The following is a 24876-nucleotide window of genomic DNA, read 5'->3' on the forward strand; positions in this document are numbered from 1 at the left end:
GTCGAGGCCATAACCGTGACCGCGAGCTGCATAAACCACTGCCGCATCACGTGGACCTCCTAATTCCGGCTTTACAATGCACATTGTTTCGGGTGTCACAATCTTTTCTTGTCTCCCCAACCATTGTGTATGCTAAACCATAGAGACCCATGCACTTGAGTCGGCAAGCCCTCGAGCAAGAAAGATCTGAAGGCCGATTTCATGACATAACATTGTGTAGATGCAAGTAATGACGGCAGCAGCGCCGTCCGTATTTACGCAAGGCCATCCTTTTCGAATGTCCAGTATCAACGGTGTTCCACACAATGTCGATAGAAAGCAAGTGCACTTGATTAATACCTGGAGCCAGCTCCACGGCCCCATGCGTGTACAGTTATATAGCTACAGGGCCAATCATTTCCCCAAGCCCAATTTCAGTACTCAGAGAGGATGTGTGTCATGTTGCATCATAATCTGGTTGTTTCAGCCAGAGCTACCGTGACTGTAGTTAGTACTCCCTGGTTTCACTGAGCTGCTACACATGCTCACTCTAGCAAATTAGTTTGAAAAGACCCTCTACACCTGTGTGGCTTGTGTGCATGGTGAAGGCATCGCCCACATCCTCTATCCACCATGATGCTGGTGCTTCTTCAAGCGTGTTGTAGTTTCGACTACTGTTATAGTTTGTTTTTCAGCGGATCATTGAGTTCAGACCGTGGCATCTCATGTTCAGTCAGAGTCTCTCTCTCATCCTATCCCACTAACGTGTGACTTCCCCAGATCTCTGAAGTCTGATCCTGCACAGACCTAGGGAAATGGGATGTGCGGATTGTTGAAGAGAGACTGACTACAAAAAGTAGCAGCAGATGCTTTGCTGGAGGCTGTATACCATGGTAGATCTACATACCAGGGAGTAGTATTGCATTATACCATCATGATACTCCACACTAGGCAAAGCCCGATTTTGCCAGGGAAGCTTCGATATTTTGCCGCATAATTTTGCTGGCTCATCGTCGATATTTTGCTTTCATTTTGCCAGGCCACTCGATGTTTTGCTCTCTTTTTGCTCCAAAATTTGTGTCACGTGTGGGAAAACTGACCGAAAGAGTTTCACGTGTTGGCAAAAATGAGAAAAAGTGAGTCCCGTGTTGGGAAAACTGTGCGAAAATTAGTCACGTGCACCGTATAAGTGTAAAATCTCCCAATTTCCAGCGAACACACCACTATTTTGCTCCATTTTGCCAGCAAATTCCCTTTCAAAATTCTTCGATATTTTGCTAGCAGAATTGCTAGCAAAATCGGGCTATGCCTACTCCACACTGCCCTGGGCCTGGCGCTGCACCAGTCGAGCAGCAGAGCCTAGGGATTTCCCCACGCATTGGAGGCCGACTTTCAGCGGGGATTCCCCCAGCCTCCAATTTTGGCCTCTAACATGGGAATTCCCCTGAAAGTGAACCTAACTTGTGCAGCAAAAGAATGGATATCCATGGCAACGAAGCAATGGCCAGATTCGCAGCTCATGTTCATCCGAGATATCATGATATCCGTGCTTGAAATAAAAAATAAAATCAAAGCGGAGGTGTATTCGCCACGTCCTTGAAATTGGGCTGCAAGGCAGATGCTAGTTCTTGTGTTGGCCTCTTCTTTGTTTGCAGTGGCAAGTGAAGCAGCTATTGATACACCAGGAGATTAACTAGTGAGCGTATTTCCTCGGGTACCAGCAGCGTGATTTAGTGAGGAAGTTTTTGTTCGATAGTAATTTTTTTGTAGTTTGGCAGAAGCTTCAATCCACTTTTCCGTCAGAAAGCCGACTTGCTGAGTGACGATGGCTTCAGATCGTGGAATCGTGCTTGGGATTTCCATCGGATCTACCAAGGGCTGCGTGGCCATTTACAAGGTACGTGTTTCGTCGCCGCCAGTAATCTTGCCTGTTAATTTTATTGTTCTGAGCATCGTGTGGACGTAGAGCTATGAATAGTATTCGTACTGTACCATGTAGACAACACCACACAACATAGTGTTATAGTTTTAGTGTGAATATCTTCGCGATTTCTGCATTTCGCTCATCATATTTTTTCAAAGAAATAATTTCAAAAAAGGCTTAGTCCTCAGAAGAACATTGCAGTTTTATGACGTTTTGTGGATAGCTGCATACTGTGCCACTTTGGAGTCGTTTGTTCCATTTTTGAGGTACGGACTGGAAGCATACAACATGCCGGGGGGGGGGGGGGGTGCATGTGTACACGTACAGATGTACTGGAGAACATACAGTTCCACTGTAGTCCCACCGATTGAACCTCACTAGGTGGTGGTTGATCTACTCCTCCTGTTCCCACATTCTAGGAAACAGAACTTCTAATGCCATCTTCCACATGTACTATCTTATCATCAACACCCCTTGTGGAAAGAGTGGGTTTGTCAATTGACAACCGCTCTTTTCAATTGCTACTCAGTGCTCACTTTCTTGAAAAATAATTTTTAAAAAAATTTGTTTTATTATCAGGACTCCTTGTTTTTGTTTCAACATACTTAGCACTCTTACTTGTTAGCGCCATGGTTATCTGTCATAGTGGGAAGCTTGCTATATTTCCATCAGTAAAAGTGTTCAGACTTTGGTGCTGTGAGCTTGTTTACAATCGCTTCTAAGTGTCTCCAAACTCCATTTGTGATCGGTTCAGCCAGCCACTCCCAGCTCTGCTGACGAATCCAAATAAGGTCAAAATGCCTACGATATAGCTACACGGAGGTTGCTGCAATGTAGCCGTGTGGAGATGGTCTATCATCAACATCAATGAACGTTGGTTTGTTCCTGGTGTTTATGCAGGATGATATGCCGGTGGTCGTTGCCAACGATGCAGGTGACCGTGTTACTCCCTGCGCCACTACCTTGTCTGGCAAGGAAAACGTAAGTAGTGTTTCGACTTTGCTGTCATTTTCGCATGCTGCACTGTGAGCATGTGAGGCGTTTCACACAGGAATCCAGCGCGCCACAGATTGAATTGAACCATCCTGTCTGATTGATCAGCGTTTTAACTAGTGACACCTACCAGTTCATGTGGGATTCGGTATACAGGGCATTGCACTAAGATCGTGCTCCTTCTTGTCTTGCCGATAACTGTTATATCCCGAGGAGGCCAGCCTTATTGTTTTCGCCAGTAGTTGTTGTATTGGTTGATGACTGTTATGGGTACTAGTAGTTGTATCACTTTTGAACATGTGTACCCTCAGATGTAGCCGTTTGAATTTAATAGAGTGGTTTCAGAGGGACCCAAGGGAATGCCCGTGTTCACATCTTTTTCATGTGACGAAGTCTGTGTAGAAATTTAGATCATGGCATGTGGACAGTGGAACGAACATGGATGTCCCGTGTAGTCATGTGATGTATGTGACACCACCCTGTATCACCTGTGCTTTCACTGCTGTGTGTGTGTGTTCTCATGATTTGTGTTGCTACATCAGTCGCTGCGCGTTGCCACACGCCAGGAGGTGGTCAAAGGCACCGGCCTGATCCAGGGAACGCTGCAGCTACTCTGTAAAACGTGAGTAATGCCGGAGCTACGCCGGGCCAGGCACGCCTGTCACTCCCTGCGATGGACATGCAGAGTGAATGCTGTACCGTAGTCCCTGGGTATTAATGGTGATCAGGGAATATTTCCCTTATCAGAATTTCATTAGTGGAAATTTGTTCAATATGACCTGTATCTCAGTCTGCTTTTTTTCTGTCCACCATCATATTGTCTGATGTGTGTCCAAGAGGGTTCACTGTGTGTGCTTGTGCCAAGCTAGGACGTTGTTCATTGCTGTCCATTGCACTGTGTTGGACACGTCTGCTTGCCTTGAACCAGAGCTAATGTGGGAACCAGCCATTCATAGTGTTCAGTTCTTGTTCCGGTGTCCCAGGGGATACATGTAGTTGGTATTCTCTGTGGTCTTGTGTGTATCATACATGTTGCCATTGTTGTACAGTCCGTATCGCCTATAAGGTTGGCGGCTATAGTAATATACCGGATATAGTGATCAATTTCTCAAATTCATTTTCATTTGCCATAACTAAGTATACACAGTTATCGCGTATAGTAATAATCGTCTATAGTAATATATCGCCTATAGTGATCAAATTCATATTTCAAAAGACGTTTATTACAATTATTTTTGCATCGATTATAGTGATTGATGTAAAATCAAGTGGTGTCAGAGGAGAACAGAGTGTTACTTCTTCGTGAAGAACTAGCTTGTCCAGTGTTGTTTGGTGAGTTCTGCTTGCACAAGTTGCCAAAATATGCCTCCATCGTGAGGAAATGCTGTTGTGTGACATGAGCTGCAGCCAGCTATGCAGTGCGTATGTGCATGGTGCCCTGAGTCGTTTGACACCCCACTCGCATACATTGCATGCAGTATCGGTCATAGTGATATATCGCTTATAGTGATAAAATGCTCATAATCAAACACCAACGCTATAGGCGATACTGACTGTACATGTGTGTCTTCAGGTATGAGGAAGTATCAAAATCTTCGTTTGTCTCCCGGCAAATCTGTGAGGTAAAGCCTTTTTTTTTGTACGGGTACATTTTTTCGACAATGACTTTCTGCAGTATTTTGAACTCTTGCATGGTGTCAGAAATTTGGTTTGTAGAAGTGATTTGACTTCTTTTCTTCCCCCTATTCTTGTACAAAATGCATCAGCTTGACAGAGCCGATTACATGTACTGCTTCGGACTGCAGTTTGAATTTGTCCTGTAGTTGATACTCAGTGCTGTTGAAGTTTGTTTTTCACTGTTCGTGGTGCATGTGCATATAGTGTGAATCATGCCATCCTGCCATACTGCATTGCCTTTCTCTGCTTGCAACAGGTTTCAGAGGGACCCAAGGGAATGCCCGTGTTCAGAATATCAGCGGAGAAGTCCTTCACGTTCACGCCACGCGATGCCGTGACCGCTGTGTTTGCCAAACTAAAAGGTACACAGTGCTCACTCTCATGATCGGATTTCGTTGATCAACAGCGGAATACAAATCTCTTGAACGTCATCAGAACGCATAATTATTAGTATCTCAGAAAGTGATAATGTGAATGGGCTTTCAAAGATGTCATCAAGAACTTCACGAACAACAGCCAGGCCCAGCCTAAAAAGTAGAGAAGGGACTAAATGGGTTGAGTCAGAGGGTTCATCGTAACTGGGATAGTCCATAGCCATGCGATTCCCACCACCATACCTTTATGATGTGGGTACGCCACGTGTAATGGGACATTACAATCGAATTATCCCATTTTCAGCTCGGGGCGATCAGCAGTCTTCTGTTTCTTGCAGAGTTTTTCATGGTTTTCTTTCATAACTGTTATTCGTGTTGCTTTCAGAGTCGGCCAAATCCGCTGCAGGACGTGAAGACGCTAAGGATTGTGTAATTGCAGTGCCCGTATCGTTCACTGTTCAGCAGAGAAGAGCCTTACAGTAAGAGCGTTCAGCTATGCACTTTTGCTTCTGGCAATATTTTTCTACAGTGTCTGACGTTCTTTCGAATCCTGGCCGTGAATCGTTTATCGGCGGGGTCTTGGTATTTTCTCTACTCTGTCTCTTGTACATCGGAGAGCTGTGGGAAGCTCAGGTACATTTCTCAACATGACTGCATACACAGTGTGTAGTGTATGGCTAGGAGAGTATCGGCAAGCTCAGGTACATTTCTCAACATAACTGGATGCACGGTGTGTAGTGTATGGCTAGGAGAGTATCGGCAAGCTCAGGTACATTTCTCAACATGACTGGATACACGGTATGACGTAGGGGAGCCTTGGAAGGCTCAGGTACATTTCTCAACGTGACTGCGTGCACTGTATGACAATAGTGACCAAAAAACTCACACTTTGCTGTGTTTTTGCTCTGGCTCTCTTCTGTGTTCAGGTCCGCCGCTGAAAAGGCTGGCCTGAATGTGCTCCGACTCCTCTCAGAGCCTGCCTGTGCACTGCTCGCATATGGTGAGGGCCCGCAGCTCCTTTTGCAAGTGCAGTAGGCACATTGACGTCACCTACATTCAGTTTATTTTGTAACTAAATGCTCAAGATGTGCCTCATGAGTTCTGACTTCTATGCACGGGTGTGCTAAGTCAGGTCTTGTGCGTGTTTGAACAAATTCCATTTTTCGCTTTATGCTGTAGAAGTGTTTTGCCACCGTTGTCAGTCCTTTGTTCCATAAATCACGCACATTTGCACTTTGTTGTCTGCAGGCATTGGTCAGCAATCGTCACCAAATGCTGGGTTAGTGCTATGTTGTCATATACTGTATTCATTTTTCTTGGCTTCACTACGATGTGGAACCCCCCTAAAAATACTACATAATTTCTAGCTCTGAGCGATCATCAAATGGCCCTGGGTAGTAATTAAGTTCCTCTCTTACTGCTTCTATTCACTCAGCTAATGAATATTAGGCCAAAACAAATAATGACCTTGTTTCCGTTCGGCTGACCGGGCCACTTTTTCCCAAATTCTGAAACTTTTTTTGGTCCCAAATGTATACAAACGATGGCAATGACATGTGTGCAAGTGCACTCAACGAGTCATAACTCAGTCAAATCTCAACCGAATTCCACAATCAAAACACCTACAAGGTAGCAGAGATTCTCAGCTGTCGGCTCGAAAACCTCCGGGGTCGATACGAGCTAGAATAACGGAGGTGGAAGGACTCGAACTGTTTGCTTGATTTCTCAGGATGTACGAACACAGGAATACACCACATGCTGTACAAGAACAGTGAGTAAGTCAACTTTGACATTGATCCTTGCCATGATATATGTACAATGTACATGTGTAGGTGCTCTTGTTCATCAATACCACAACGATTGAGGAACCAAAAAAGTATCCAAAAAAAGTTTCATTTCGGCCGACCGAGTCTCCTTTTTGAGGGGTTGCCGACCGGAAACAAGCCTATTTTTGTTTTGGCCTTACTGTTTTTTTTTACTGTGCATTTAGTTATCGGTGTTTCTTGGCTTTCACGTTAGCCCTGTTCTATATATTTTGGTGTGTTGTTCATGTTTTGCCTGTGCATACAGATTTAGCTGTTTGGTACAAGTGGCCTTTGTTCTGTTCTGTTTTGCTTTAGGAATGTGGTGGTGTATGACATTGGAGCGACGAGTGTCAACGTGTCCGTCGTCTCAGTAATGAGCGGTCTGTACCGCGTGGTTGCCGAGCATAGCAACCCCAGCCTTGGTGGTCGCAACTTCGATACGGCGGTGGCGAAGCATTTTGCCTTTGAGTTTCAAAGGTGAGACGGGGCTGTCACATCAGTATCCATGTACCCATGCTCTCCTTTTTTTTCTTGTACTGTAGCATTGTGTCGTAACGGCTGTATCCATCTTGGACTCTTGGTCCTTCCCATGTGTATCATGTTGAAAGGGGATTTTCTTGACGGCATTGTGCTTGTCTTCACTTCACATTTCGTCCCGTAATACTTTTATTCGCAAGAAACGAAGGGAAATCTTGACCAATTTCAGCCTGTGTTTTTTTTAAAGTTCACTTCCCGTTTGATCCTTTGAGAAGCCTAGTTTGGGATTCTGTAAATTTTTGTTGTCCTGAGCTGATAAATTACATCCGTTTGCCAGAGATGGACATGGAGTGAATGCCTTCGAGAAAAAGAGACTTCCCGTTGTAGCTTCTTTTTTTCCCTCATCTGACAACTATTTATTACGACTGTAGACAAAAAGAAAGATAGTGAATGAAAAACGTAAAATGTTTGGCACCTATGAAATCAGGGGATGGCCCACGCCTGGTAAAAACTTAAATATGTACATGAATACATAATTATAATTTATACAAAAGAGAAAGACCAAGGAACTACAAGTTACGCTATACTGTCCACTAACACCACCAGTTTCTAAACAATCAGCTCATGCGATAACATTGCACGACACTGACCGACGGTACTGACGTTCTACAACTAACTCAACTGGCAACAGCTCTAGCACATCTTGGATGCGCACTCAAACAGCCTTCCAACTTGACAGTATAGCGTAACTTGTAGTTCCTTGGTCTTTCTCTTTTGTATAAATTAAACCTTGGCTCTCCATCTGAATACACATAACTTTCTAATAAGGGAACTACACAGTTCCAACAATGATGTACATAATTATACTTAAACAAAGGGCAACCTTATTATTGAATATCAAATGAGTTATACACGAATGCCCGCCTCAGCAACCACCAAGGCAGGAGGTGAGCTGGAGTCCAACTGCATCGGTCGCAGATTCCGAGATCCGCGCAAGCACAGAACACTTGACCGCAGAAGGGCAAAACTCAATTTGCACCTGATGCAAGCCATAACAGAGCTGTGCGCTTCCCCGCTTGGAGCGATGCAATCCGCTTGTAGAGCGCATCAGCGTGTTTACCCGAATCATCAGTGGTAGAGAAAACGGCGGGAACAAATGACGAGTGCTCAATATCGCGGATGCGCTGCTAATAGCGACGCCTCTTCTCCTTCTCATGCTTCACGTAGCAAGAAGCAGTGGAGGTGGCTCGGTTTGATGGTGCGTGAGGGTTGAATACCCTCACATCAATGTAGGTGCGCTCAAACCGGCCACCCCAAATGCCACTTGCGGCAACATCGAGGCGAGCTTGGTCCGTCTGGATAGCAGAGCAGTGTCGGAATTGCTCTCCGGTGACTTGCTGCAGGTGAGGTTCCACGGACACGTTGTGCGCTACACGCTTCAGCATGGAGGCGGTGAGGTCACGCACTGAGGGAAATCCACCAGTGGGGCAGGATAGTGCGTGGGCCACTGTGAACGTAGCACCACAGCTACATGAAGATAGCAATCGCTGGGGCAGCCACCCGTACCGCAGGTGAATTCCATCACGAAACTCGCCTTTGGTGAGACTTAATTAAGCCGTGCCGTTTCAAGGGTCGACATGTGAGCCAAGAAGAGGCTTCCTTCTCAGATGCCAGAGCAATGACCCATTGCAGCTCAGCATCGGCAGAGGAGGAGGAAAGAAGCACAGCTTCAGTACGGATGGAGGCGTCAGCTACAACCTTCACCTGCTTCTTAACAGTGCGGACATCATGGATAGCTGTACCCAGCCTCATAATGTTATTCTGGGACAAGATAAGAGACGTCAGGGGAGCGGTGAGGGCTCGAGACGATTGGTGTTGAGAGGCTCGAGAGACCACCGAAACAACATGGGAGGGTAAGCAGGTTGCACTCTTGGGCATTCACTGGCCGTCCGAGAATGGCTGGTATCAGCTCGTTCGAATCATCGTACTCTTGCACTTCAGGGTTGTTCGCCTTCACATGACGGTGACTAACCATAGTGATGCCTCCTCGCATTCCACTCTCAACAAAATTGTGCATGTCCACATCTGTCAATAGCTCCAAGGATGCTTTCGTAGTCTTGAGCAAGGCATCCCATGCAAAGCCAGGGAGGGTGAAATAATGCACAGGATCCAAACCCTATGTGTGAAGAGCCATATCCCTGAAATGTTCGACACTGCAGCATCGAGAACACACAGGTGCTCAGGCATCTTAGGCATGACGCGGCAGAGAAAAGTCCATTTGCTCTGTAGACCATGGATGTAGGCGGCGTGCGGTGCTTGAGTTGAGGCTGAGAGCACGCATACGCACTTAGGCATTGGACTTGTGTGACCCAGTCATTGACCTTCTGCTGCACATACTGCTCGATGAAGGCAGCTGATCCGATGGCAGCACCAAGGTATCAGCATCCATCTGTCCGGATTGTCACTCCAGTGCCTGCAAAGATCCTTGTGGCATCGTCGAGGAACTGTGGCTTCACATACGGACTTAGTTGGATTGGGGAAATATCCATATTGGGGGCCCTTCTCCGCCAGTCGATCCCACCACTTATGCAAGCTCTTCAGACGACCACCAGCGCCAGAGTCATCAGCATACCATGCCTGCACTGCTCCCTCAGTGGCTAAAGATTCCATAAGGGGAATGAGAGCAATGGCATACATTACCATGGCAATGGGACCCCCCTGAGTCGTGCCCTCCTCTGATGAGATGACCTCCTCCGCTACATGCAGGTTTGCAGGCTGCCGGTAGGTATTGATGGTCAGTTGTGCTAGGGAAGGGCACAGATGCTGCACATTCCTGAGCGCAACCTCCCTGTTCAGGCTGTTGAAGGCGTTTGTGGCATCGGCCAGCAGAACGCCTTCGGTAGCTGGGTCGCTGAAGACTTCTGCCATTGAATGAATGGCAGCCTCGATACCACTGTCCTGCCCCGCACACAGCTGCAGACTTCCGGCTGCATCCATCACCTGGAGGATGGCCTTGCCCAGGATTCTGCGCATGACTTCCCCAATGGGCCTGACGCCAGGATTCTTATTCAAAGGAATCAGGCGGCATGCTTTGTAGGCCACGAGTGACGAGGGGTCGACAGTAGGGAGGTTTAACGTTAGTTCCCACGTAACGGAAACGCGTACGTGGGTGATCCACGTAAAGTGGATGAAGGGCATCCACGTTGCAATGTTGTGTTTAGTCACACGGAACAAACAAAAGCATGACGCGAAAGGCCCAAACCTGGTCAAAGACGAAGCTACCCGGCCTATTAAGTTAAAGAAGCTCATCGAATATTTTGATTTCGTGCTTTGGAAATTTCTTCAGCTGAGCACCCTCACAGCTCGCAAAATGCGCTCCATTCTGATTTTCACCCACGTTCTGGCGGAACGTGGGTGAGCCTCCATACACGGTATGTCGTGAATCAGAAAACGTCTGTACGTGGGTCACTGAGTATCACGTGGTACACACACGTAAAGTACCCACGGGTTACGTGGGACTAAATCTCCCTAGTGTGAGAGACTCGACACTACATCGTCAGGCACATGCGGCCAGAGCATCGCATAGGTGTTCGGTAGCTTGCCTGTAGTTAGAGTCACCTTGCACACTGAGGATACATGTGAGCCGAAATAGCTCAGTTGGGAGAGCGTCAGACTGAAGATCTGAAGGTCCCTGGTTCAATCCCGGGTTTCGGCATTCTTTTTTCTTTTTTTCACGCCTTCACTTTCTCTGATGTGTCTGGGTCTGCTCCTGTCTCCCTTTGTCGATGTTTCCCCGTAATCTGTTGCTTCAACGACTTCTTTCCCTTTTTTTTTGCATAGGAAATGGAAAATGGACATGACAGATAACAAGCGCTCGATGGCGAAATTGCGCGCTGCATCTGAGCTGTGCCGTCAGAGCTTGTCGTCGCTGAACACGGCATCTGCCACTGTGGAGTCGCTCTACGACGGCATGGACTTCCAGAGCAACATGTCGCGGTAAGTGCAGTGTGCATGCTTCGATGTTCATGTGGTTGTCTTCTGTGTGCCCCGGTATGTGCAGTGTGCTTACTTCGATGTACTGGTACACATGGTGGCCTTCTGTATCTGTACAGTGTGCATGCTTCGATGTTCACGTGGTTGTCTTCTGTGTATGCCTTGTGTGTTGCCTGGATTAGTGAATTCATGCTACTTCAACCCGAGTATTGGTTACACATTGATGGTATATTGTAATTTGTAACTTGCGTGCCGTCTGTTCAGGTCTCGATTCGAAGGCATCTGCGGGCCACTCTTCCAGCAGTGCCTGGAGCCAGTGAATCAAGCCTTGGCCAAAGCTGGATTGGCCACGACTGACATATCTAAGGTATGCACTGGGAACATTTAGCGCAAAGGGGAGATCTGTGCGGGTGGCGGTTTAAGATGCCAAATGCATCTTAACCCATTGCTTATTACCGGGCGACGCTATTTCAATGCAGGGATAGTAACTATTGAATATACGTGTGCTTACGTGTCAGCACATTCTTCCAATGTTCGTGATTCTATTCAAAGGATGCTTCGGTACGAGTCATGCTTATTTCAATGTCATCGGGAAGTACTTCCTTTTAGTAAACAGTCTCTGAGACAAAAATGCGATAATACTCATGAAAACTTCCTTTTAGAGTGATGATTTATGTGTAGGTCGATTGTTTAATTAGCTGTTTGTGTATGCTGTGCCTTGTTTTAGGTTGTCATCACAGGTGGCTGTGCACGCACTCCCAAGCTGCGGCAGTGGCTGGACAGCTTCTTCCAGGGCAAGGCGGAAGTGCTGTCCTCCATCTCGTCGGAAGAGGTCATCGCTACTGGTGCTTCCCTACAGGTCAGCACGGTTGCTACGCTCACTGCACCTCGACTTGCACGGCCCCTGACGCCCTGGAAAAGCCACAATTGAAGCTGAACGTACACACACACACATACCAGTACAATGATGTAATCGGAACTGGTCCAGGCCCGCTAAGGCGCCCTCGACTTGCACTTCAGGCTGGATTTCAGTGAGCGCAAGTGTACATCTTAGGGCGGATGGGATAAACGACTTGATGGTCTAAGACCAGGAAAGTGAGGTCGGCTAGCGATATTTGTTCTGAATGGGTGATACTGCATGTACATCATCAAGAGTCAATAAGCAAGAGTATGCATCTGTGCTTATGAGTCAGTAAAAGTGGAGATGCCTTCATTACATAACCTGCCTGCATCAGGCAGGCTCTGCACTCAAACCCACACTCTCGCACTCATGCCAGTACATCCGCCTTTTGCTTGTTTCGTTCGAGTACGTACCCGATCTCCAAGTTCTGGATGCATAAACTCCAGTTCCGTTCGAATGTTTGTTTCAAACTGCAGGGAATGTGTGGTGTTTGATTTTCTGCGGTGCAGCGCAGATTGTAGCTGCGTGATGTAATGAAGGCAGCGCTGCACACCTGGCCAATAGAAAAGAAAACACAATAGGTTATCTTGGTTAACTTCTGGATGTTATGGATTTCATTTCGTGTTCACCTCGCCTTTGCTGAAAACTGCCGACGAACTGATCAATATGATTGAGCTGGTATTCAGTATGCTTGTGTCTTACTGTGGTCATTGGTTTCTTCCCCGATTGCTAACACCATCTGTAGGCTAATCTTCTAGCCTCGAATGTGGACCGAGACTTGGAAGAGTGCCTGGAGATGCAGAGTGAGATGCCATGTCTGAGCTGTGGTCTTGCTATTGCGGTAAGGGCTGTGCAGATTTATTGGGGATTGTGTCACCGTGATGTTTCTTATTGAGGTGACACCTCCTACACAAACAAATGCGACATTCTTTTTTTGTTACTGACCGGTTTCACTACAAAGTGTAGATCATCAGAGTGAAAAGAAAAGTCGAACGAAACACAATTTTTTGCTCTCACCAGGTGGGTAAGAAATGTATTGACACACGTGGGCCGCCAAAACGCTAGGGGCCCCGAGGGCATTGGGAGATGCTACGGTACTACAATCATGCCATAATTGCACAAAGTGTATGTGTGTCGTAAATCATGAATGAAGTACGCATGCAACTATGAGTGTAAAAAAAAAAAGGAATAGAATGGGGTACGGAGCTTGGGTTGGCTGTGACTCCGAGTTTCACGCCTGTGGCGATCATCAGACAGCAACTACGAGTGTATGCGGCTAATAGTACTGTGTCCTAATAGGGGATACTAAGACAAGCTAAAAAGTACTATATTCATGAGGTGAATTTAGGCGAGGTCCAAAGCTTGGACCTCGCCTAAATGCAGGCGACTAAGCCTGCAAACAATGAAAGTATGGAGAATGGAGAAAGGAGAACAAACATTGAACAATGTTTATCAGAAACGAGCTTCAGTGAAACAATTGTTTCGTTTTGCGATAGAAGATCTCAACATTGGAAGAGGAGAAAGATTCTGCTAATATCGTTCTAAGACGATTTCTTGCAAAATGCGGGTGATAGGAAGTAACAAATTTAATTGTATTCCTGTCGTGGCTGGTCTTCGTTTTCTTGGCAGACGAATGATGTGTAACACGAGGTTCAATATTCAGGAAGATAGGAGCCAAGAAATGTGGAGGATAGCCTCTGAGCCTAAGTCTGCACCAAAAACGCTCACGGATAATAAGAACATCAGACGATCTTGAATTTGTTCTACTATATCGACAGAGTTCTGCAATGATAAATGAGCGAAAGTTTGATTTTGGGTGATCTGACTTATAAGGAATGTAAAGATAAGCATTCCTGGGTTTCTGGTATGTACGATTTGACCAGGTGAGGTTAATGTCAGGTAAATCTGAGTAGTTTCATAAATGATGTTTTTAGGGTGAAAATCTACAAATCTAGAAGACGGGGAGGTGCCGTATCCAATGCAGGAGACAGTTGGTCTACCTGGTACTAAGCCATCAACAAGTGTTTGGTGAATTTTCGGAAGCATATAGAATTTAGCTGGTTTAAGGCCACGCCGTTTTTTTCTATGTTTCGCGTCACCTTATTCGATGAAATCAATGAGGGAGGGTGAAAAAAATAAAAAGCCATCCAAAAATAAACAGTGTACGTGCATTGCATTTGTGTACAGTGAAGCGACGCGGCACTGTTCATGTACATTGACATGTACATGAATACATGAGTGTATCCCCTCTGCCATGCTTGTGGTCCAAACACAGGCGACATGATGATTGTGTGACTTGCGGCCCAGCTTATTGCACACACATGTAGTACATGTACAATGTACATGTGTGTGAGCTGAGTTACATTTTCCGGTTTTCTGGGTTAGCATTTAATAAATTTGGATTGCATTTTCAAAAAATATATATTTTGTTCGTTTTTTGTTTTTTGTTTTTTTTAAACTCCGGCTGTCAAATACATGCGCGCGGGGACGCGAAACATAGATAAAAAACGGTGTGGCCTAAAAGGGAAAGAGCTAAATAATGCAGTGACATCACGTTCGGAAAGTAAAGGCCGATTCACAATACAACTTTCTGCGACGCGACATGCGACTTGCGACGCATGCGACGAGCTGCGACAGCAACACACGGTTCACAATATTCTTCATGTTTGCGACATCCTCATGCACAAGTAGTACTATGCACGTGCACTGCACGTACACTGCACGTGCACCCAGGGTCGAAACTGTACTCCATTTGTGTATGTCGCGTGTCGCATGTCGCAAAAGTTGAACTTTCTTCAACTTCTGCGACAAGTGCATTGCGACAGCTTGCGACAGCTTGCGACAGCTCGCGACAGGCAGTTTCTTGTCGCAACTGTCGCAAATCGCGTGTCGCGTCGCAGAAAGTTGTATTGTGAATCGGCCTTTAGGCAGAGTGTACTTTACAAATGTCTGAGGTCACGGTATAGAGAATCATGCAGTGCTTGGTTATCTGAAGATACTGGAGAATAATATTTTCTGTCAGCTAGCTGGCGAAGGCCTTCTGCTATGTAATCGTCTTTGTTTAAATTAACAGTGCCAAGATTTTTATCTGCTTTAGAAATTACGATATCTGGTCTGTTTTTTTTTAAGAAATACGCTGATAATTCGTTTGGAGTTAGATTATGTTTTCGTTTGCTTGTAATCTGAGCTGCATAGATGCTAGATTCTAGTCTTGACCGGAAATCAAGTAGAGCAAATTCAACATGGTAAAGCGGTAGGAGGAACCTTCTCTGAAGGGAGGTGAAAATGTGGAATACATAGTTTGGTAGGCACTGTAGTCCTAATAAGATTAAACAGGTCATTCCATCTGATTTTATGGTGAAGTGCAGAAATATCGTTTGATAATTGCTGCGGTGTTGGCAAGTGAGTAGAGGGTCTAAAGTTAGAGCCATAACCAAGAACTTGCTTTTCAGTGGGTGTGAAATTGAAACTAGAAAAATTATGAAAACCAGTTCAGAACGTACGTAGAATGTCGATTCAGATTAATATTCCAAATATATTTCAAACGTAAGTCTAAGAATGATTTCTGACTTTTCTTCTGCCGTGGGACAATTTCACTGTAACGTTTTTTTGCCGTCTTCTTCTTCTTTTGCTGAGCTGGTTTTTCGAATAATCTTAGACTGCTGCTGCTGCTGTTTTTTCGGTTGCTTTTGCTGCTGCTGCTGCTGCTGCTGCTGGGAAGTGACTTGCCTTGTGACTTCTTTTTTAATAAGAGCGCCAATCTCTTCTGAGGTTGGAGGCAGTGCTTGTACGTCCATCTTTTCTTTTGGCTTGTCTTTTCTGGCTGAGGTTAAATCAGTCCGACATTGTTCAGTGATGATGCAAGCTTGTCTTAGCCCAGAAAGATATTCGAAACGGTAAATGAGTTGACTGGCAAAAACGCTGGTTGCTTTCTCAGATGCAAGTCTTTCTGCAGGAGTGTTGAAATCAGTGTGAGCTTCATTTAGCGTAGCTTCCGCTTTACTCAACTTGGTAGTGCAGGCGGCTATTTGCTTACTCACATATTCTGTGCACTCAATCAAACTGGCCTTATCTGATAGCTTGGAAAACTTCTTAACGATATGATCCTGAAAAGAGTTTCCATCGATTTGACTTTGCAACTTCTCTTTCTTTGCCGACTGCTCTGATATACCGGTAACCTTCCTACTTGTGAATATACGATTAACGCACCAGGTAACGTACTTCTCTAGCTCACCATCTGGTAGAGGACGGTCGCCAGGGCAGGAATCGGGTGAGGGATCGGCAGTGTCGGCAGAGTCGACGGTTGCAGCTGCAGAAGACTTAGCGTTGATTGGGGCGTCGATTAGGGCAACATCATCATCATCGTCATCATCAATATCGAAAGCAGTGTCTTCACGCTGGCGTTTAGAGGGCGGCGGTACCACACTGACAGAGCCGGCACCGGGCCTAGGTAGGCCAACGTGGGTCGTTTTGTCCATACTAAAGGAAACGTTTGAGGGAGGTCATATTGATCAAGATTCTTATCGAGGTGACACCTCCTACACAAACAAATGCGACATTCTTTTTTGTTACTGACCGGTTTCTCTACAAAGTGTAGATCATCAGAGTGAAAAGAAAAGTCGAACGAAATACAATTTTATGCTCCCACCAGATGGGTAAGAAATGTATTGACCCACGTGGGCCGCCAAAACGCTAGGGGCCCCAAGGGCATTGGGAGATGCGACGGTACTACAATCATGCCATAATTGCACAAAGTGTATGTGTGTCGTAAATCATGAATGAAGTACGCATGCAACTATGAGTGTATGCGGCTAATAGTACTGTGTCCTAATAGGGGATACTAAGACATGCTAAAAAGTACTATATTCATGAGGTGAATTTAGGCGAGGTCCAAGGCTTGCACATCTGCCATGCGACCATACGGGGCAGCCATGTTGGTTCCAACTCCAGTCAACCCCTCTATCAATGGGTCACATGATGTCAGCCATGTTGGCTCCATGTCCAGCTGATCCATTCATCAATGAGTCACATGATGTCAGCCATATTGGCCTCCAACTCTGCTTGAATCCTGCATCAATGGGTCCCATGATGTCAGCCATATTGGCCTCCAACTCTGCGTGAATCCTCACATCAATGGGTCACATGATGTCAGTTATGTTGGTTCTACTGATCTACTGTACCCAGAATGATTTGTGCTGAAGTAAGTTTTCGCTCTGATTTGTCTGCATTCTGTGCATGGTCTGTGCAGCTTGGAACAGCTGATGGCGGCAGCGCGCAGCTGCATCCTGTCTTCCCCGTCTCCACTCCTATACCGGCACGCAGCAAGCTCACACTCAACGTCAAGCCCGATCAGGTATGGCATACATCATGTGTGGGTGTGTGAAGCTACTTCTTTATACTGCTACACTGCATGCTGCTACACTGCATACTTTCATGGTGGCTTAGGTTTCACATGTGTTGCTGCCCATACACAGCTGCAGCACTCGCAATTTTCACTGTACTTTTTTGCTACACCGCTTGTAGAGTTGACACTGAGCAACTGTGTGTGAGCGTCTGTACTCGCAGCTATCCAGTGCTGCTGTAGAAGTGGCTACTTTGTCTCTACAGTCAATCTGCAGACAGAACTGTTTCGTCCTTTGTGGACTCATCAGCTCAGCACAGAAAAAATGAGGCCCAACCTGATAGCAATGAAAAATAAATTTTCCTAATCCAGATTTAAACCAGGCCCGAACGTACCGTGCCAGAGTGCTCAAACTGACAAGTCAGTGGGCTCTGCACAACTCAAACAGCAAAGGCACTACCCCACACAAGAGTGCTCAACCGCGACAAGAGCGGGAGCGAAATACCTTGTTTCTATATTGTCCTAACCCCGCTATGCTGTGACTGTCTGATGTGTGTGTTGCTGTGTTGGTACTACTGTAGACATGTGCAGTCGTGACCGTGTGTGAGCACAGCCCGGCTTCCGGTGAGCCAGCACGGCCAGTCTTGCGGGTAAGCTACTATTAAATTTGGATGTTGCCGTGGACTTTAGTTTCTCCTAGTGCAATGCACAGCATGGCCTGGCAATAGACCTGTTGCACACATATCACATGACCACACAGCCCGGGCGGGTTCCAAGTTCCACCTCCACTCAACCTCAGCATCTATGGGTCACATGATGTCGGTGGCCATGTTGGCTCCACTGTCCACATGCCATGATCACTTTCTGCACACATTTAGTCACATGACAAAGATGTGAAGCCACTCTATACCTGAACAGACAGGAAAGCAGTGTACATGTGCCTGCTCTCAACATTGCTGCACGGTTTTGAGTTGACTCTGAGGAAGTTCACATCTGTAGGCGAGATATACACTGTTCTAGTATTCCAGCCACTGTGTGAACAATGGCAATTCAGTATGTAACTTTTTTTAACATTTTTCGTTCACATGTCGTTCATGTTCCACCCACAGGTTGTGCTGAAGGATCTCCCCGCAACTGAACAAGACAAAGAGATCGAGATCTCGCTATCTGTAGCACAGTGAGTTTGGGGCGTCATCCTGTTTGCCGCTCAGATATTTTCTGTCGCTCCGTCGTCCTCCGTTGTATTAATGTTTCTCAGCTCCGTTCCTCCTGTCGTGAAGCAGCACGGAGCATTGGGCGGTGGTGGTGGGATTGTTACATAATTTGAAAGACTAGGATCAATTCGTGTGAGTTCTTCTCTCAAAGCGAAGATCAAAGTGCAAAGCTTGTATTGTTCGCATCCAGAACACTGAGCCATCCTGACTTTGGTTTGTTCCTGTGTCCTAAACTCTTGTTTGCAATCAGTTCAACCAGCCACTTCGAGCTTCGCTGATCAGATCTAGCAAGGGCGAAGTGGCTGTTAGCTGTCCAGAAATTGAGCTCTGGACTCGCTAGGTTTGCTTGTTATGTAATGATACGTGTAGTGGCAAGAGTACATAACCCCCAGAGTGTGCAACGCCTGATCCAGCTCTGCATAGGGTCTTGGTCGAGCGGAATCGGATCTTTGCGTCATTATACCGTACACATCTGAGGGGAACCCGGGGAGTCGTGGGTACTCTCGGATCAAAAACAACGGTGCCCTGCCTCGAGACCGGCCTTGCGCTGGTGTGGAGTGTACGCATGACATCAGAAGATCCGATTACGCTCGACCAAGACCCTATGCAGAGCTGGATCAGGCATTGCACACTCTGGGGGTTATGTACTCTTGGTAGTGGGTGTCTAGGGTACTATTAGTGTGTTGGCATTCTAGCATGCAGCGTTGAGTAAGTGTCTGCACGTGTGTTCTACTTCATGTGTGCTTTATAGGTCTGGAGTGCTGAAGGTCTCAGCTAAGGAGCTATCATCCAAGATCAGTGCACAAGTGTCCACGGAACCCGTACAGAATGGTCTTTCGCCAGGTGACTGAAGTACTACTGCAAGTGGCCACCAAGCGCTACTCATGCGTTGCCTCCGCTCCGAATGAGACTCCTCCTTGACGCGTCGTCGTGTGCGTGCATTCTAATTTATCACGACATTGGCAGCAGCACAGTGACCCAACACCATACATTGCTGTGCTAGCAGTGGCCAAGTGCAATGTGATGCCTACTGACCAGACATGCTCTGCATGTTTCTACCCAGATCACCATCATCATCATCATCACGCGACACTGCTCTGCCAATGAGGATGAAACGGAAATTCAGTAGACAGTAACTGCTCCGCTGGGACGCTAACACAATGTTACATAGGGTGCCATCCACGCCTCTGGCGAAACAGCTCTGAAGTGCTACACACTCAGCTGTGATTCAAGCCCATCATGTGTCCCCCTTCTTGTACCTTTTCTCTTCTCTTCTTTTTACTCTTTAGAAGCTTTTAATTACATTGCCTATACGGACCTATAAAGTATGTACATTGGTTACGAAATGGTGAATTTTCATGAAAGTTAGTTTTTCCATTGAATAATTATTATGAAGATGAAGTTTTTGATGACTGTGTGTTTCGCTTAAAACTGGGGTATAGCTTGTTGACAAAAGAAGCCACAAGCAAGAAAGAGACAAGAAGACTAAATCGTATGTTTGGCCTTCACTGTGACTTGTGTGAATTGATCAGCTTCTCAATAGCGGCGGAAATGTTCTCTTTCGAAACAGCACCGATGGTTCGAGAGAATTCCTTTCCGTTGCTGAACAGGACCACATTGGGAATCGACGACACCTGCAGCAAGCCAAAACAACGGCGCAGCACCATACATTTACAGGACGAAACGGAGAATGCAATATCAGGGGCCTTCAGGCAGGTTCAAGTGCAACGCTGAGGCTGCATTCACACATGGTCTACTATTAAAGAGCATGTTTCTTGAACACTCGGGCATGTAAATCTGCACATGCATAAGCAATCTGGTATGAGTACAAGTGCAGTCAACTTCGCTAATAACGACTGCGGATATAACGACAATTCGCGGATAACGACAGAATTTCCATGCCCAGAGCAAAGTCCCATCTAACTGTAATACATATAACGAGATTTCGGGTATAAGGACACTTTTTTGATGCCCCGCCGAGTGTTGTTTACCGTTATACGCAAAGTTGACTGTACATAAAGGCAGGGAGTCGTATAAAAAAAAACTATAAACCCGGCAGAAACAGAGGACACACAGCTGAATTCCTTGTACAGACAACCTCGTGAGTAACTAGGGAGGTTTAGTTCCCACGTAACGGAAACGCGTACGTGGGTGATCCACATAACGTGGATGAAGGGCACCCACGTTGCAATGTCGTGTTTAGTCACACGGAACAAACAAAAGCATGAAGCGAAAGGCCCAAACCTGGTCAAAGACGAAGCTACCCGGGCCTAGGCTAGGAAGCTCATCCAATATTTTGATTTCGTGCTTCGGAAACTTCTTCAGCTGAGCACCCTCACAGCTCGCACAATGCGCTCCATTCTGATTTTCACCCACGTTCTCTCGAAACGTGGGTGAGCCTCCATACACGGTATGTCGTGAATCAGAAAACGTCTGTACGTGGGTCACTGAGTATCACGTGGTACACACACGTAAAGTACCCACGGATTACGTGGGACTAAACCTCCCTACTACCTCGGGTATTACAACTTGCGAATAACGATCACTAGACTGCATACTTTCAACCTCATGAATAACGGCACTGTTCTCATGGTTGATTGAGGGTAGTTATCCACAACGTTGACTGTACAGCAAAACCTGTCAAGGAGACCACTCGGATTAGGCGACCACCTGTCCCAGAAGACCACTGCTACCAGGACAAAGAGATGCTATTTCCAGTCAAATGACCCTGGATAAGGAGACCACCTGTCAGTGGAGACCACCTGTCAGTGGAGACCACCTGTCACTGGAGACCACATTTCGAGTGCCCCTTGAGTGGTCGCCTTAGGCTATGATCGTTTGGTCGGATCCAGATCCAGATCCAAATCTCAGATCCGTCGGATCCTTCAGAATCAACCGAACACTTTTTTTGCGGACCTTGGCTGTTGCCATGTTGACGAAGTAAAAAATGGCGCTGACAGGTCACCCAAAAGAGGCACAAGTCGTACTGATCGCCCGCGTCGTACGAAAAGTCAACAAAAGTCCACTAGACGTATGACAATGAGTATAAAAATGATTTTTACCCACCATATACGCACAAAGGTCACATTTGGATCCGATGGATCCAGTCAACCCTGCTCCCGGGGCAGGGTTGCTCGGATCCAAATCCGAAGGATCTGGATCCGGATTCGACCAATCGATCATTGCAGATCCAGTGGATCCGATGGATCTGGATCTGGATCCGACCAAACGATCACGGCCTTAGACTGTCCCCGGGGAAAATTGCGGAAAAAAATCGCAAAAAACGCGGGGAAAAACGCGGCATAATATGGCATAATTTGCGGTAAATATGCGGTAAATATGCGGTGAATAATATTGATGTGCGGCAATTTTCAGTGAGTATGTAGTGAAATCAATCAGTAAAACAAGTCTCTGGTGTAAGCACTCGTCATATTTGAGTAAAAAGCCGCCACGATGAGACGTTGCTGACCGAACAGTGCATGTGTGTACGTGTAGTGCAACAAAAAAGTTCAAAAAACGCGGGAAAATCGCGGAAAACGCGGTCTTTAAAAAATCGCAAAAAACGCGGAAAAAAACGCGGCCGCGGAATCGCAATTTTCCCCGGGGATAGCTTAGACAGGTTTCATTGCAACCTGTTTGACGCAAGTTGATAACCATTAAAAATTATATTTCTGCTCAGTACAAGTATTTCCAAGGTGTATTCATAATACTTCTTGGGGCGCAATAATTCATGACATGGCAATCCACACGAAATGCTGTTTTTCTACTGGGTTTACTAGTAGATGACGCAATGTGTTAGAAACTCTTTCAGGAAATTTAACTCCTCGGGTAGCCCTCAAAAGTGCGTGCATCTTCTCGCGCACCTTCAGTCCGCCTAATGTACTGTCGAGGCCTTACGTTGTGCTCGATGGCAAGCTCGCCCAGCTCATCAATGTCGACCTTGACCAGCTCTGCTTCGCCCTCAGTCTCGCTGATCACCGACTCAAGCACGGGAGCAAACTGCTTACACGGCATGCACCACCTGAACATTCAGCAGCAATGCGCACCCATATACCAGGCACACACACGCACACGAGCACACCATAATAGCATGGCAATAATAACATTACGACTGATCGCAATGCTCCTCCTGAGACCAAGATATGGCTAGTTGATTGCTGATTCACAAAAGCATTACGGTTTACCAACCAAGCTAGCTGAGCCAGCAGACTCTGCCTGTGCGGTTGGACTGCAGCTTTTGACAGGCCTAAATGGCTACACATGGTCGGAGTAGTGTGTATGCGCTAGCTAGTATGGTCTGGAGAGTAACATACGTAAAGCACTATGCGCTCTTCGGGTGCAGGCAGCAGCTTATGTGGTATTTTTCTGCTTGCTCGCAGTGGCAGCAAACCTGCAGTTTTCTCATGCGCCGAACGTGTTGAGAGGATAGTGCATGAGCAAGTGCCCAAACCGGTGAATCCGCAATGAAATAAGTAGGCTTGGGTTGTCAACTGAATCACCAAATGGCATCCAGCCACAGCTAGCCGTGTGAAGTGAGATGTTGGTTTATTATTCCTGTAGCTATGCTAGCCAGGGTCCATGCTTTGTTGGTTATCTGTGTGTGTGTGTGTGTGTGTATGTGTGTGTGTGTGTATGTGTGTGTATGTGTGTACAGGACAGGACAGGTATGTGTGTGTATGTGTGTGTGTGTATGTGTGTGTATGTGCAGTCGGTGCGCCCCTGCCGCTGCCTGCTTCTCCGCTGTGCTGCGTCGCTCACTGCCAGGCTTGTGACCGCTGCTTTGCGTCTACACGTGGCCGCGCCCGTCATCGCTGCTCACGGACTTGTAGTCGTCCGACCGTTCAGGACCGTCAGGGTTTCACATGTGTTTGCGCCTGCTCCCGCCGATTTCGCTTACCGCATCACCTGGATCGTCACAGGGCTGTGTGCTCCTCCTCTCTCTCAGCTGCCCCTCCGGGGCCCACGTAACCTTCATGGCAGTGGCTCAACAGGACAGGACAGGTGTGTATGTGTGTGTGTGTGTATGTGTGTGTGTGTGTATATGTGTGTGTGTGTATGTGTGTATGTAGGTGTGGTCAGCATGATATCATGTGGTAAGGTGCAAAGGGCCGGCGGGGCGCAGATGCGGGCGCTGAGCGTTCACCCCTGACACGCGACTAAGCACCAACTCAGCTAGCTTTCACAAGGATAACAAGCATAGCACCGAGTCCTGAGCTAGCTCTCTTGTTTTATTTGCATGCATGCACTTCATTTGGGAGCATGTGTTGCAGAAGTGCTGTGTATTGTTTGGCGTGAAGACAAAGTATAAAATGTTATGACAGTGTTCCTGAGACGGCACTCACGCCGCTGCACAGCTGAAAACATGTTGTTGGTTGACAGCATGTTACAAGGCGGAGGACCACTGTGTTCGGAAACAGTGCGCTTTCTTCAACCGTCCACGGTTGGCAGAGCCCCGGTCAGGGCTAACACCCATATGGTTCAAATGGTCGCAAGACCGGGGCTCTGCCAACCGTGGAAAGGCTGTAGTAAGGGACGCTGTTTCCGAACACGGTGACCCACCGCCTTGTAATATGCTGTCAACCAACAACAAGTGTATACTATAGTACTAGTAGCATTGATTTTTAAATCGAATACACAAACAAATCATTATTTATAAAATAATGATTTGTTTGTACAATGCCGAGTGTTGAGGATGGAAAAATTGAATAGAGCTAGAAGAAGGTGAAGTGTCCGGATATGGATGAGACTCATGGACAAGTAGCTTTCCCCGAAGCAGTACCATCGTGCTCGTATTAAACTTCAAAGATGCGACGACACTTACGGTGCGTGGAAGTCAACCACAACAGGCTTCGTGGATTTTATGACAGATGATTCAAACTCCTCGACAGTCAAGATATCCTTACGGACAGAAGACGTAGCATGAAGACTACGAACAGCCGCGCCACACGTTCTACTGCTCAACAATCGCCTGACTGACAACATTGTAGCAAGAATATCAAGGCAATGTTATACAGAACAATTATGCAGAGTAGTATCTACAAATGTAGCATGCAGTGATGTGACAAAATAATAATTGCAAAGAAGATTTTCAAAAATGCTCTGAAGATTTTCCACATTTTTGGAATTCTTTTTCGAAAAAATATTTCATCGTCCAGAGCAACAAATATGGCGATCACGCATGTGATGAATGTGAAAATC

The 24876-nt window shown here is 46.5% G+C and overlaps 2 protein-coding genes and 1 non-coding gene across 3 annotated transcripts; 2 read left to right on the top strand and 1 right to left on the bottom strand.

Annotated features, from left to right (window-relative positions):
- The first annotated feature begins 1358 nt into the window (after positions 1-1358).
- On the top strand, positions 1359-20079 carry LOC135811017 (heat shock 70 kDa protein 14-like). Its single transcript, XM_065324375.1, has 17 exons — positions 1359-1876; positions 2804-2884; positions 3439-3518; positions 4470-4518; positions 4830-4935; positions 5333-5426; positions 5874-5947; positions 6196-6226; positions 7068-7229; positions 11070-11225; positions 11487-11589; positions 11950-12081; positions 12869-12964; positions 17372-17476; positions 18046-18114; positions 18574-18641; positions 19430-20079. Exons 1-17 carry the CDS (start codon positions 1805-1807, stop codon positions 19527-19529), a joined length of 1578 nt encoding a protein of 525 aa, XP_065180447.1. The 5' UTR covers positions 1359-1804; the 3' UTR covers positions 19530-20079.
- Positions 10872-10944, top strand: Trnaf-gaa (transfer RNA phenylalanine (anticodon GAA)). Its single transcript has one exon. It is a non-coding gene; the product is annotated as a tRNA-Phe (tRNA).
- On the bottom strand, positions 20028-24738 carry LOC135811076 (uncharacterized). Its single transcript, XM_065324380.1, has 3 exons — positions 24500-24738; positions 22576-22699; positions 20028-20312 (listed from the first exon to the last, which is right to left on the bottom strand). The coding sequence occupies exons 1-3, from the start codon at positions 24658-24660 to the stop codon at positions 20184-20186; spliced, it is 414 nt and encodes a 137-aa protein (XP_065180452.1). The 5' UTR covers positions 24661-24738; the 3' UTR covers positions 20028-20183.
- Positions 24739-24876: the final 138 nt, after the last annotated feature.

Source organism: Sycon ciliatum, chromosome 1, assembly GCF_964019385.1.
Source record: "Sycon ciliatum chromosome 1, ocSycCili1.1, whole genome shotgun sequence".
NCBI classification, from domain to species: Eukaryota; Metazoa; Porifera; class Calcarea; order Leucosolenida; family Sycettidae; genus Sycon; species Sycon ciliatum.